Consider the following 14,188-nt stretch of genomic DNA (forward strand, 5'->3'; position numbering starts at 1 on the left):
CTACATCCTATTGGTTCTGTTCTCTGGAGAACCCTGACCAATACAGGGACTCAGTGGGTCAAGAATGGAAGAGAGGACTGTCTTCTGCAATAGGAGCTACAGAGGTGCTTGGGGGCTCAGTGCCGTCAGAGCTTGCCTTTGCACTCCAGCTGCCCTCCCAGCTGAAGCTCCTAGGGATCCCCTGCAGCTTCTAGTGGAAAGGACAAAGTCATGGGCTCTAAGCTTCAAGTGAAGGAGCAAAGGCCCTCTGAGCGCCCAGCAGCAATCGGCAGCACAGACGCACTTCTCTGGATTCTGCTTCTCTCTGAGGTCATGTGACTTCTTTTTTATTATCTCTAAATCCAATTATTTCTCAGGCTGGGAAGGGCTCGCTGCCTGTGATACAGCATAAAGCCTCATCTGTGCGGAAGCAATGGGAGATTTCTCAGGAGGAAGAGAAGACCCACACGCCGAGAGTGCCAAGGAACCTCCCTACCCACAGTCACCTAGAACACACATGTGTTATCCATCACCATTACCCCAACTCTTCCTCCTGATACAAGGTGGGTTTACCTTGGTACATGGCAGGAGAAATTGGCCAACTGACGCCCAGGGCCTCATCCTCTTGGAATGTCTCACAGAAGTCCTGCAGCATGGCCATGCCCAGGCCTTGGCGACGGTACATCCTCCTGACAAACACGGTGTCGAAGACAGGCAGCAGGTAGCACGCACCTGTGCCATCACCACACAGGCTGCCTGCAGGGAAAGGAAGTGACATGCACTGGCCCCAGACTTGCACCAAGCCGCCAAGACCCTGCAGAACACCCGCAAAGCCAGGTCATTGGTACCACCTGGAAGAAGGGCTCACATCACTAACTAAACAACCTGACAAGACAGCAGATCCTCCCAAACCACCAGTTCTCCAGCTGGGTGATCAGCCCACATGTGATTGATCACCGGGAGGACAGCCACCAGACTATTGCCCTGAAATGAAAAGCAAACCCATGTGAATGGACCATTCATGCACCCAAGACCCTCAGATGCTGCCCTCACCGCGCACAGTTCACAGAGACACTTGAAGCCAACGAGGAGCATCTGGGCGACATCAAAGTTCTCCATGAATCCCAGGGAGTACGGGCTGGGAGATCCACCCAATACATCTCTAGGGCATGGACTTGTTTTGGTAACTCTAACAAGGGGTCATCATGTCCTATTAAGGCAAAGTACATTTACTAAAGAATAGACTAAGTCTTGTTTCCCCTACAATATCAATGACCTTGCTATAGCAGAGCAGGAGAGGTGACAGTTGGCACCCTTCCCACTTTTCCACCCTGAACTGAACTTCACTGCAACCAGCACTAATACCAGCACAGTTGCTGTTTCTGCAATGGGAGCTTAGCGTCACAGCCCGTTGCCTCTGTTGTCACCCTAACCAGAAAATCGGTGCTACACGGAACCTACTACATCATCTTTCTCACTTCCAAACTGCACAGGTGCCTGTGCCCTAGATGCACTAGAGTCCAGGAAAAGAAGTATGTAGCATATTCAGCTCCTATTGGAAAAAGAGGTATTCATCCCCACCAAGTTTCAGAAGGTGGGTAATTTCCCAAGCAAAAACCTGACTCCAATTCTAATTGGCCAGACTGAGTTGCAGAGACACATGCTACCGTAATAACTGCAAAAATGGCCACAGTTATTACCCTTCCTATATCCACATGCCTTTACATGTGGTTCTGAAGCACCTGACATCAAGAGATGGGGTCTGGCCACATAGGGTCCAGTGCCCATCTGTTCTCTCTCATATCCCTGCCACTCACCCCAAGGACAAATCTGGACTAGCCTGTCACCATGAAAGAAACATGGCCTGGGTACCCTTGTGGTCCCAGCAAACATCGAGCCACGAAAAAGCAAAGCCGCCTACCAGATGGGCTAAAACCCCATGGAAACTGTCAACAAAAAGGATGGTGAGCTGAATGGTTGGTTTTGTGGAAAAATGAATGAATAAATAAATAATCTGTGGCCAGTGATCAATACCACCTAATTCACTTGAGAAGGTAATTGTAGAGTATTCGAATTTCACCCTCAGTGTTCTTGAAATGAGAGTACAAACTTGGGTTGGAATTCTATAACTTCCAACTTCTATAGACAATGAGAACAACATTCCCCAAATGATAAAGTCCTCCAAAGCTGAAAAGGTTTAATGTTAAATAAAAATACAATTCCATTCATGATTGCCTTAAAAAAGAGTCAGTATTTGGGAATATATTTAAACAAAAGAAGCTCAAATCTTGAATACTGAAAAACTACCAAACATTGTCGAGGGCAATTAAAGAAAATCTAAATAAATGGAGACATTCCATGTTCATGGATTGGATGACTCAATACTTTTAAGACGGCAATTCTTCCCAAACTGGTCTGTAAGTTCAATGCCTATCAAAATCCTAGCAGTCATTTTCTTTTTTTAAGAGAGAGTGAGAGGGAGGGCAGGGGGTGGGGAGGGAGGGAAAAGGGCAGAGGGAGAGGGAGAGAAGGAATCTTAAGCAGGCTCCACACCCAGCACAAAGCCCAACACGGGGCTCGATCTCATGACCCTGAGATCATGACCTGAGCTGAAATCAAGAGTCAGACACTTAATCAACTGAGCCACACAGGCGCCCCACCAGCAGGCATTTTTGTGGACACCAACAAGCTGATACTAATATTGACATGAAATGCAAACTCTCTACAATAAGCAACCCAGTTCTGAAAAAGAAGAGTAAAGTTGGAAGTTTTACACTACCCAATTTCAAAGTTTCTTATAAAATCAAGGCAGGCAAGTCAGTGGGATACTGGTGCAAGGATAGGCACATACATCAGTGGAACAGAAATGAGTCCAGAAATAAACTCTTACACTTTGAACTTCAACAAAGGTGCCCTTTTCAAATGAGGAAAAGACAGTCTTTTCAACAAATGGTGGTGGGATGACTGGATATTGATAAATCAAAAAAAAAAATTTTTTTTAAGGGAAGAAGCTGGAACAGAACAGAAAGCCCAAAATTAGACCCACACAAATATAGTCAACTAATCTTTGACAAAGGAGCAAAGTAAAGTCAATGGAGAAGGGGCAGTCCCAGTAAGTGATACTGGACAAATGGATATCCACATGAAAAAATAATAATAATAATCTAGACACAAACCTTAAACCCTCAAAAAATTTACCTTAAAATGAATCACAGACATAAATATAAAACACAAAACTACAAAACTCCTAGAATATAACACAAGAGAGGGGCGCCTGGGTGGCTCAGTCGTTGGGCATGTCTGCCTTTTTGACTCAGGTCATGATCCCAGCATCCTGGGATCGAGCGCATCTGGCTCCCTGCCCAGCGGGAAGCCTGCTTCTCTCCCTCTCCCACTCCCCCTGCTTGTGTTCGCTCTCTCGCTGTGTCTCTCTCTGTCAAATAAATAAATAAAATCTTTAAAAAAAAAAACAAAGAAAATAACACAAGAGAATATCTAGATGACCTTGGATTTAGCGATAAATTTTTTACATACAACAAAGACATGATCCATGAAAGAAAAAACTGACAAGCTGAATTTCATTAAAATTAAAATTTTGCTGCTCTGCGAAAGACCATGTCAAAAGAATGAAAAGGCAAGGCATGAACTGGGAAAAAATATTTGCAAAAGACACATTTGTCTGATAAAGGACTGTTATCTGAAATATAAAAAGAACTTTTAAAAAATCAATTGTAGGAAAACAAACAACTTGATTAAAAAGTAGACCAGAGATTTTAATAGAGACCTCATCAAAGATGTACACGTACAACAGATGAGCATATCAAAAGACGCTCCACATCATATGTCATCAGATAAATGCCAATTAAACAAGATATCACTGCACACCTAATAGAGTGACCAAATTCCAGAACACTGTCAACACCAAATGCTGGTGAGGATGTGGAGCAATAGGAACTCTCATTCATTGTTGGGGGAAATGCAAAATGGTACAGCAACACTGGATGACAGCTTGGTGGTTTTTACAAAAGTAAACATACTCATATCATATAATTCATCAGTTGTGCTCCTTGATACTTATCAAAAGGAGTTGAGAACTTAGGTCCACACAAATGTTCATGGCACCTATATTCATAATTGCCAAAACCTGGAAGCAACCAAGATATCCTTCAATATGTGAATGGATAAATAACCTACAGTACATCCAGATAACAGAATATTATTCAGTGCCAAAAAGAAATAAGCTATCAAGCCACAAAAAGCAATAGAGAAACATTAAGACATATTACTTAGTGAAAAAAGTCAACCTGAAAAGTCTACAATTACGCCAATAATATGACAGCCTGGAAAAGACAAAACTATGAAGGCAGTGAAAATATCAGTGGTTGTCAAGGGGTCATGGGGAGGGAGGGATGAATGGGTGGAGCCCAGGGATTCTTAGGGCAGTCAACCTATTCTGTATGATGCTACAAGGGTAGCTATATGTCATTATATATTTGTCAAAACCCATAGAATATACAACACAAAGAACAAACCCTCATATAAACTACGGGATTTAGTTAATAATAATGTATGCTTCTGGACTGAACTGTGTCTCCCCAAATTCTTACATTGAAGCCCAACCCCCAGTACCTCGGAATGTGACTATATTTGGAGACAGGCACTTTAAGTGGTGGTGAAGTTAAATAGAAGTCTTTCTCGAGTGAGCTCTCATCCAATCTGACAGGTGTCTTTATGAGAAGAGGAAATGTGGACACAGAGAGATGTGCGCACACACACAGGAAAGACCGTGTAAGGACAGCGAGAAGCAGCTATCTACAAGCTAAGTAGAGAGACCTGGGAAGAAACCAAACCTGCCAACACCTTGATCTTGGACTTCCAGGCTCAAGAACTGTGAGAAAATTACTTTCTGTTGTTTGAGCCACCCAGTCTGTGGTATTTTGTAATGGCAGTCCTAACTAATAGGTGTATCAATATTGGTTTATGAATAGCAACAAATGTACCACACTAATGTAATATGTTAATAATACAGTAAAGTGTGTATGTGTGGAGGAGGGTGGGGGGATATAGAAGAACTCTCTGTACTTTGTCCTCGACTTTTGTATAAACCTAAAACTGCTCTAAAAAACAAAGCCTATTAATTTTTTAATGTACTAGGTGTTTTTATGGGGCACTTGCGTGGCTCAGTTGGTTAAGTGACTGCCTTCAGCTCGGGTCATGATCCCAGGGTCCTGGGATCGAGCCCCACATCAGGCTCCCTGCTCAGCGGGGAGCCTGCCTCTCCCTCTCCCTCTGCCGCTCCCCCTGCCTCGTGCTCTCCTACTCTCTCTCTGTCAAATAAATAAATAAAATCTTTAAAAAAAAAACTGTACTAGGTATTTTTAAAAATTAAGTTGAACACTCAGCTCATATCATATATAAAAAATTAATTCAAGATGGATCTAGACATAAATAGAAGTTAGAACTATAAAGCTTTCAGAAGAAAACATAGAGGAAAATCTTCACAACCTTGGGTTAGTCAGAGAGTTCTTAAATTCAATACCAGAAGCACAATCAATTGACAAATCTGACTTCATTAAAGTTAACTTTTGTACTTCAAAGTTAGACTGCAGAAAATGTTTACAAATCACACTTCTGATAAAGGACATAACCAGACTATATAAAGAACTCTAATAATACAATAAAAAAACAACCAATTAAAAATGGACAGATGATCTGAACGCTTTTTCAAAGACATACAAACGGTTAATAGTGAAAAGATACTCAACATCATTAGCCACTAGGAAAATGAAAATTAAAACCACAATGCAATGCTACTTTTGACCTACTAAAAAATGGCTATAGTCAAGACGACAAGCAGTAATAAATGTTGACAAGATGTGGAGAAATTGAAACCGTCCCATAACGCTGATGGGAATGTGTAATGGTAAAGCTACTTTGTCAAATAACTTGACAGTTTCTTAAAGTTAAACATGTGCTTATCAGATGACCCACCAATTCTATTCCTAGGAAGCTAATATTTGCTACAATTTGGATGAACCTCAAAAACATTAAGTAAAATAAGCCAGACACAAAACACCACATATTGTATCATTCCATTTAGATGAAATACCCCGGAAAGGCAAATTGATAGAGACAGAGAGCAGAATGGGGGTTGCCTAGAGCTGGGGTGGAAACAGAGATTGGTAGCAAACAGGCAACTTTCTGGGGTGATGGAAATAGCCAAAACTCTGAATTTTTTAGAAATCCCTTACCATTGGCAAATTTTATGGAGTGTAAGATTGATTTTTAAAAGATTCAATGAATTGTATTAAAATTATTGTATTGGGGCGCCTGGGTGGCTCAGTGGGTTAAGCATCTGACTCTTGGTTCCAGCCCAGGTCATGATCTCGCAGTCGTGAGACTGAGCCCCACATCTGGCTCCCCACTCAGTGTGGAGTCTGCTTCAGATTCTTTCTCCCTCTCCCTCCCCCTTTGCCCCTCTCTGCTCACATGTTCTCTCTCAAATAAAATCTTTAAATAAATAATAACAATAAAATTTTTATACTGAAATTATATGAAAAAGATACAATCAAGTGTAAAAGAGGAAAAATAGTAACTTTACAGTAGAGAAACCTGTCAGACACCCCCTTGAGTGATCAGGGTGAGCATCACTAATAGTAATGTTGGGATCATGTACCTTCACGTGTGATGGAAGCACGTGAGGACAAGGACACTTCACTTTCCCCCAAACCCATATCCCACTCTAATCATGTGAAAATATCAGGCCTAAATTGACAGACATTTCACAAATCTCCTGACCACTACTCTTCAAAAGTGTCCAAGTCATGAAAGACAAGGAGAACAAAGAAATGGTCACAGATCGGACCAGGGAACTTGGAAGATCTGAAAACTACATGCAAGGTGGTATCATGGATCAAACCCTATAAGAGATAAAGGACATTGCTAAAAAATTAACCAATGTTAATTTCTTAGGTTTGATCCCCATACCATGGTCATGTATTACCAGTAGGGGGAAGTAAGTGAAGGGTATAACAGGAACTCTGAACTATCTCTGCAACTCTTCTGTAAATCTAAAATTATTTCAAAATAAAAAGCTGGGGGAGGGAGAGAGGCAGAAGAAACAGAAGCATCCCACCAGCCCTTTCTAACAGCTAATCATACCATCAGGTTGGTCAAATAAAATTTATGTTCTAAAATCAATTCCTGGGGCACCTGGGTGGCTCAATGGGGTAAGTGTCTGCCTTCAGCTCAGGTCATGATCCCAGAATCCTGGGATCGATAGGGCTCCCTGCTCAGCAGGGAGTCTGCTTCTCCCTCTCCCTCTGTCCCTCCTCCCCACCCCTCCTGCTCTCTCTCTGGCTTTCTCAAAAAAAAAAAAAAAAAAAAAAAATATATATATATATATATATATATATATGTCTTCAAAATCAATTCCCAAAGCCAAAGAATTGGCTTTTGTTTTTTGTTTTAATAAGGATACTAATTAGCTGTAATAAGAATATTATGTGATTATGAATAGGGGCAGAGGCAATGAGCTGGTTGCATGCCAACAGACTCTCATCATCAGGACATCAAGTCTAAGGAAATCATATCATATAGCATGGGATGGTTGGGAAGAACCCCAGCGATGATCTCATTCATTCTACCCATTTTACAGACATGGCAGCTGACAGGGTCAAGAAAAGTAAAAACAAACAGACAAAACAAAACACACAGACAACAAAGGGCTTGGCTCCCGTCTGTAACACCTGCCCAGCTGCCTCTCATCAGCTCATAGAGAGCCTGTTGATCCCAGAGCAAACTCAGACCAGCCCACACCACCAAAGTAGCTGGTGGCAGAACTGAGCCAAGAACCAAGACCTCGGGTGCCTGGGTGGCTCAGTCGGTTAAGCATCTGCCTTAGGCTCAGATCATGATCCCAGGATCCTGGGATCGAGTCCGGCGTCAGGCTCCCCACTCAGCGGGGACTCTGCTTCTCCCTCTGCCCCTCCCCTCTGCTTGTGTGCTCTCTCTTTCAAATAAATAAATAAAATCTTAAAAAAAAAAAAAAAAAGAACCAAGACCTCCTGGCCTCTTGGTGCCCTTTCTTCTTTTTGGCTGCTTCGTGTCCAAAATTACTTTCAGTGATTACACAGGTTTTCTCTACCCAAGAACACTTAGAAAATTAAAGCATATTCCAGATGGGCACTGTTCAAAATCAGAACAAAGATGCTGTCTCTCAGGCAAATTTAAATATCCAGAAAGGTCTTTTACCTGAGGAGAATTGATCATGGAAAGAAAGGTCATGGGAATAAATCCATGGAGACCACAATTCATAGTCAGTGGTGGGGGTAAAACAAACAAAACTATGGTAAAGCACAAACCAGTCAGAATGTTCAACCTATGAGGCTACACCACGGTGAAGTGGCTAAATGGGCAGCAGGATGAGATCATTTTTAACATAAATGCTGATAGGAAAAAAACAAGAAAAACTGAAAATTAACAAGCCAAGCATCAGAATTTAAAAGACTGAAAAAGAACAGAAGAGAGACCCAAAGCAATTAAAGGGAAGGAGGGGCACCTGGGTGGCTCAGTCGTTGGGCATGTCTGCCTTCAGCTCGGGTCATGATCCCAGGGTCCTGGGATCGAGCCCCGCATCGGGCTCCCTGCTCGGCGGGGAGCCTGCTTCTCCCTCTCCCACTCCCCCTGCTTGTGTCCCCTCTCTTGCTGTCTCTCTGTCAAATAAATAAATAAAATCTTTAAAAAAAAAAGGGAAGGAGACAAGGAGGATAGAAACTAATAAAATAGAACACAAAAATACAACCTTTCTAAAGGATTTTTTAAAATTTTTAGAGTTGCTAAAGTAAGAATGAATACACCATACAGAAAGCACATTAGGAATTAAAATAAAGATATTGCTACAGATGTGGCAGAAATTTCAAAGGTAAAAGAATGTAATAAATATCTCTAAGCCAATAAACTTGAAAACAGATGAAAAAGACAAATTCCTAGGACAATACAAACCACCAAAGCTGACTCATAAAAAAAAAAAAAAAAACAGAAAGACTAATGATGCTCCGAAGAGTATCAAAACATGAACTCAGTAGTTTAAACCTCTCCCACACTGAACACATCAGGCCAGGTGGCTTCAGATATAAGTTCTACCAAACTTCCAAGGAAAGCCTTCCAGAGAACAGAGAAAGGGAGAATATTCTCCAACTTAGTCTATGAGTCTAACCTTTTAAGGACAAAGAAAAAAACAGCCAAGGATCAGAAAAATACGTAAACAACAGTAATTCTGAAGCATAAATCAAAAAAATTTAAACCAATATTAACAAACTGAATTCAAGAGGGTGCACAAAGTTAATCTAGATCATGGTAAGGGGCTGGTTTCTCTGCTCACCACCCTGGCTGTTCTCGAGGAGATGCAGAATCAGTAAGGTATCTGTTAGGAAACCATGACCAAGGGGCATGAACTAAGACTGCACATAATGAAGGCTTTGCCTTCAACAGCCTGGGAGGACCTGAAGACAGAACCTCTGAGAGAAGGAAACAAAGCCTACCAAAGAGGAGGCAACGTGGTGCCAACAGGCTGTCCATTAAAAATAGGCGCCCCAACAAAACACAGAAAAAGACAAGGAGCGTTACTTCACGAATTCATTGAGGGAATTTTGGAATACCTAAGACAGCATTCACAGATGGTGCATCACAGGGGAAATGATAGCAACAGGCGGCCAGAAAGTAATAGAAGAAACAGAATCTGCTTCAAAGAGAGAGATTTGTCAGGAGGAAGATAAAACAGGCAGGTGGCGAGACAACAGTCTATGACTGTGGGTGGGTGTATTCCCACCGCCGGCTGTTTTTGAGAACTAAGACCTGGGCACCGGGGAAGTTATGATGGGAGGCCCCAAGGCACAAAACATCCAAGTGCCTGGCCAAATGCAGCCTGGCTCTTGGTGCGTTTCCTTTTGCAAAGTAGCATTTGTCGGTGCTAGGAAGCACCTGTCCAGGTTTGCCCTGCTAATCCCAAAGACAATATGCTGTCCATGGTGGGTGCAGACACTTGGCTCTGTGACACATTTTAAGAATAACTGCTCTAAAAATCCAGATTCAGGCAACAGTTGCTAGTCCAAGAGATTAAGTTCAGACTATAAAGATATTTGGGATACTCCTAACCCATGGAAACCCAACAGAGAACTAGCTAAAAGTGTTAACTTTTGCCAACCATTAGCACTCTCCTTTTGTTACAATCATACTACCTGTGGGTGGTGAACCCACTGTACAAGGTCAGAGCCAGATATCCCTTGGAACCGGGATCAGAGCCAGACTTCCTTGGAACCTGGGGCAGCTGAGCATCTACTGAAGACACCAGTAAATGATCTGGATGTTCCTGAATTCTTCCCACCAGGGAGCCCTGCTAACACCTATCTGCATAAAATCATTTTATTTTTTAAAGTATGAGACATTTAAATTGTATTTGCTGGACTAGGCACCAGCAAACTTTTTCTGTAAATTCCAGACAGAAAATACTTTAGGCTTTAGGACAAGCACTCATCTCTGCAGTTGTACAAAATCAGCTGTGGACAATATGAATGGGCATGGCTATGTTCCAATAAAACTCTATTTACAGAAATAGGCGACGAGCAGAATTTGACCTACAGGCCATAGTTGCCAATGCCTGCTCCAGAAAAACATCACTTTTACAGGGAGGACTAAATGTTTATAACACCTATTTGTAATAATTTTCTTTTCTCGAGAACAACTGAAAACAATGCATTAACCATGAACCACCCCCAAACAAGAGACATTTAGAGATAAGCATTAATTATATCATTTTTCTTCTAAAAGTTTTATTTGTATGTACTTTACTATTATAAGAGGAATTTAAAAAAATAAGAATTTATTTATAAGGTGCCACGAAATTTGATTTATCTCTAAAATATTGGGGAAAAGAGTTTATCTGCTTAAATAACTTTGGCCAAGTTGACTTTATCTCAGGTTGTTAAATAGAAGAAAATCTGGGGGCGCCTGTGTGGCTCAGTCATTAAGCATCTGCCTTCGGCTCAGGTCATGATCCCAGGGTCCTGGGATTGAGCCCCACATCGGGCTCCCTGCTCCGCGGGGAGCCTGCTTCTCCCTCTCCCACTCCCCCTGCTTGTGTTCCTTCTCTCACTGTGTCTCTCTCTGTCAAATAAATAAATAAATAAATAAAATTTAAAAAAATCTGTATGAGTAATTCACCTCCTTTTTAGATTACAGGAGCAAGAACTGCTCCAGCTCAACTCTGTGCTGGACCCTGCACATAATCTAGTCCATGTGTCCTAGAGCAAAGGAAAATTATAAAAGCCAAAGAAAACCACCAAAGAAACTACCAACAATTCTCACCAAAATACTAGCCAATAGGATCCAACAGTACATTAAAAGGATTATTCACCACGACCAAGTGGGATTTATCCCTGGGCTGCAAGGCTGGTTCAACATCCGCAAATCAATCAACGTGACACAATACATTAACAAAAGAAAGAACAAGAATCATATGATCCTCTCAATAGATGCAGAAAAAGCATTTGACAAAGTACAGCATCCTTTCTTGATCAAAACTCTTCAGAGTATAGGGATAGAGGGTACATACCTCAACATCATAAAAGCCATCTACGAAAAACCTACAGCGAATATCATTCTCAATGGGGAAAAGCTGAGAGCTTTCCCCCTAAGGTCAGGAACGCGGCAGGGATGTCCACTCTCACCACTGCTATTCAACATAGTATTAGAAGTCCTAGCCACAGCAATCAGACAACAAAAAGAAATCAAAGGCATCCAACTCGGCAAAGAGGAAGTCAAACTCTCACTCTTTGCAGATGATATGATACTGTATGTGGAAAACCCAAAAGACTCCACCCCAAAACGGCTAGAACTCATACAAGAATTCAGTCAAGTAGCAGGCTATAAAATCAATGCACAGAAATCAGTGGCATTCCTATACACCAACAACAAGACAGAAGAGAGACAAATCAAGGAGTCGATCCCATTCACAATTGCACCCAAAACCATAAGATACCTAGGAATAAATTTAACCAAAGAGGCAAAGGATCTGTACTCAGAAAACTATAAAATACTCAGGAAAGAAATTGAAGAAGACACAAAAAAATGGAAAAACGTTCCATGCTCATGGATTGGGAGAACCAACATTGTGAAGATGTCAATGCTACCTAGAGCAATCTACACATTCAATGCAATCCCCATCAAAATACCATCCATTTTTTTCAAAGAAATGGAACAAATAATCCTAAAATTTGTATGGAACCAGAAGAGACCCCGAATAGCCAGAGGAATGTTGAAAAAGAAAAGCAAAGCTGGCGGCATCACAATTCTGGACTTCCAGCTCTATTACAAAGCTGTCATCATCAAGACAGTATGGTACTGGCACAAAAACAGACACATAGATCAATGGAACAGAATCGAGAGCCCAGAAATGGACCTTCAACTCTATGGTCAACTAATCTTTGACAAAGCAGGAAAGAATGTCCAATGGAAAAAAGACAGTCTCTTCAACAAATGGTGTTGGGAAAATTGGACAGCCACATGCAGAAGAATGAAACTGGACCATTTCCTTACACCACACACAAAAATAGACTCCAAATGGTTGAAAGACCTAAACGTGAGACAGGAGTCCATCCAAATCCTAAAGGAGAACACAGGTAGCAACCTTTTCGACCTCAGCCGCAGCAACTTCTTCCTAGAAACATCGCCAAAGGCACAGGAAGCCAGGGCAAAAATGAACTATTGGGATTTCATCAAGATAAAAAGCTTTTGCACAGCAAAAGAAACAGTCCACAAAACCAAAAGACAACCGACAGAATGGGAGAAAATATTTGCAAATGACATATCAGATAAAGGGCTAGTATCCAAAATCTATAAATAACTTATCAAACTCAACACCCAAAGAACAAATAATCCAATCAAGAAATGGGCAGAAAACATGAACAGATATTTTTCCAAAGAAGACATTCAAATGGCCAACAGGCACATGAAAAAGTGCTCAACATTGCTCGGCATCAGGGAAATCCAAATCAAAACCTCAATGAGATACCACCTCACACCTGTCAGAATGGCTAAAATTAACAAGTCAGGGAACGACAGATGTTGGCGGGGATGTGGAGAAAGGGGAACCCTCCTACACTGTCGGTGGGAATGCAAGTTGGTGCAACCCCTCTGGAAAACAGTATGGAGGTTCCTCAAACAGTTGAAATTAGAGCTACCATTCGATCCAGCAATTGCACTACTGGGTATTTACCCCAAAGATACAAATGTAGGGACCTGAAGGGGTACATGCACCCCAATGTTTATAGCAGCAATGTCCACAATAGCCAAACTGTGGAAAGAGCCAAGATGTCCATCGACAGATGAATGGATAAAGAAGCTGTGGTATATATACACAATGGAATATTATGCAGCCATCAAAAGGAATGAGATCTTGCCATTTGCAATGACGTGGATGGAACTGGAGGGTGTTATGCTTAGTGAAATAAGTCAATCAGAGAAAGACATGTATCATATGACCTCACTGATATGAGGAATTCTTAATCTCAGGAACAAACTGAGGGTTGCTGGAGTGGTCGGGGGTGGGAGGGATGGGGTGGTTGGGTGATAGACATTGGGGAGGGTATGTGCTACGGTGAGCGCTGTGAATTGTGCAAGACTGTTGAATCACAGATCTGTACTTCTGAAACAAATAATGCAACATATTTTAAGAAAAAAGAAAAAGAGGAAGATAGCAGGCGAGGAAGAATGAAGGGGAGTAAGTCAGAGGGGGAGACGAACCAGGAGAGATGATGGACTCTGAAAAACAAACTGAGGGTTCTAGAGGGGAGGAGGGTAGGGGGATGGGTTAGCCTGGTGATGGGTATTAAAGAGGGCACATTCTGCATGGAGCACTGGGTGTTATGAACAAACAATGAATCATGGAACACTACATCAAAACAAATGATGTAATATATGGTGATTAACATAACAATAAAAAATTTAAAAAAAAAACTACCAACAAATTATAGAACTAAGAGGGAAGTCTAGCAAGGTTAACAGACATAAGATCAACAGTAAGAGATGGATGGCATTTCTATCCGACTAGCAACGATCAGAAAATAGGCTCTAAAATAAAATATTTCATAGCCACGGGATCAGCAACCACAAAAAAAGCTGGACAATACCGATGTTGATAAAGATGTGGAGC

At 41.6% G+C, this 14,188-nt stretch overlaps 1 protein-coding gene across 5 annotated transcripts in view; it reads right to left on the bottom strand.

The window, feature by feature from the left end:
* FAM169B (Protein) overlaps positions 1-14,188 on the bottom strand; it is a 90,798-nt gene that overhangs the window by 11,848 nt on the left and 64,762 nt on the right. For all 5 annotated transcript variants that reach the window (XM_028122834.2, XM_028122830.2, XM_028122831.2 and 2 more), the window contains exon 6: positions 553-735. In XM_028122834.2, coding sequence (XP_027978635.1) covers positions 553-735 — 183 coding nt within the window. The remainder of the gene's footprint in view (positions 1-552; positions 736-14,188) is intronic.

Source organism: Eumetopias jubatus, unplaced genomic scaffold, assembly GCF_037043125.1.
Source record: "Eumetopias jubatus isolate StellerSeaLion01/CBP00866 unplaced genomic scaffold, mEumJub1_p1.0 scaffold_7, whole genome shotgun sequence".
NCBI classification, from domain to species: domain Eukaryota; kingdom Metazoa; phylum Chordata; class Mammalia; order Carnivora; family Otariidae; genus Eumetopias; species Eumetopias jubatus.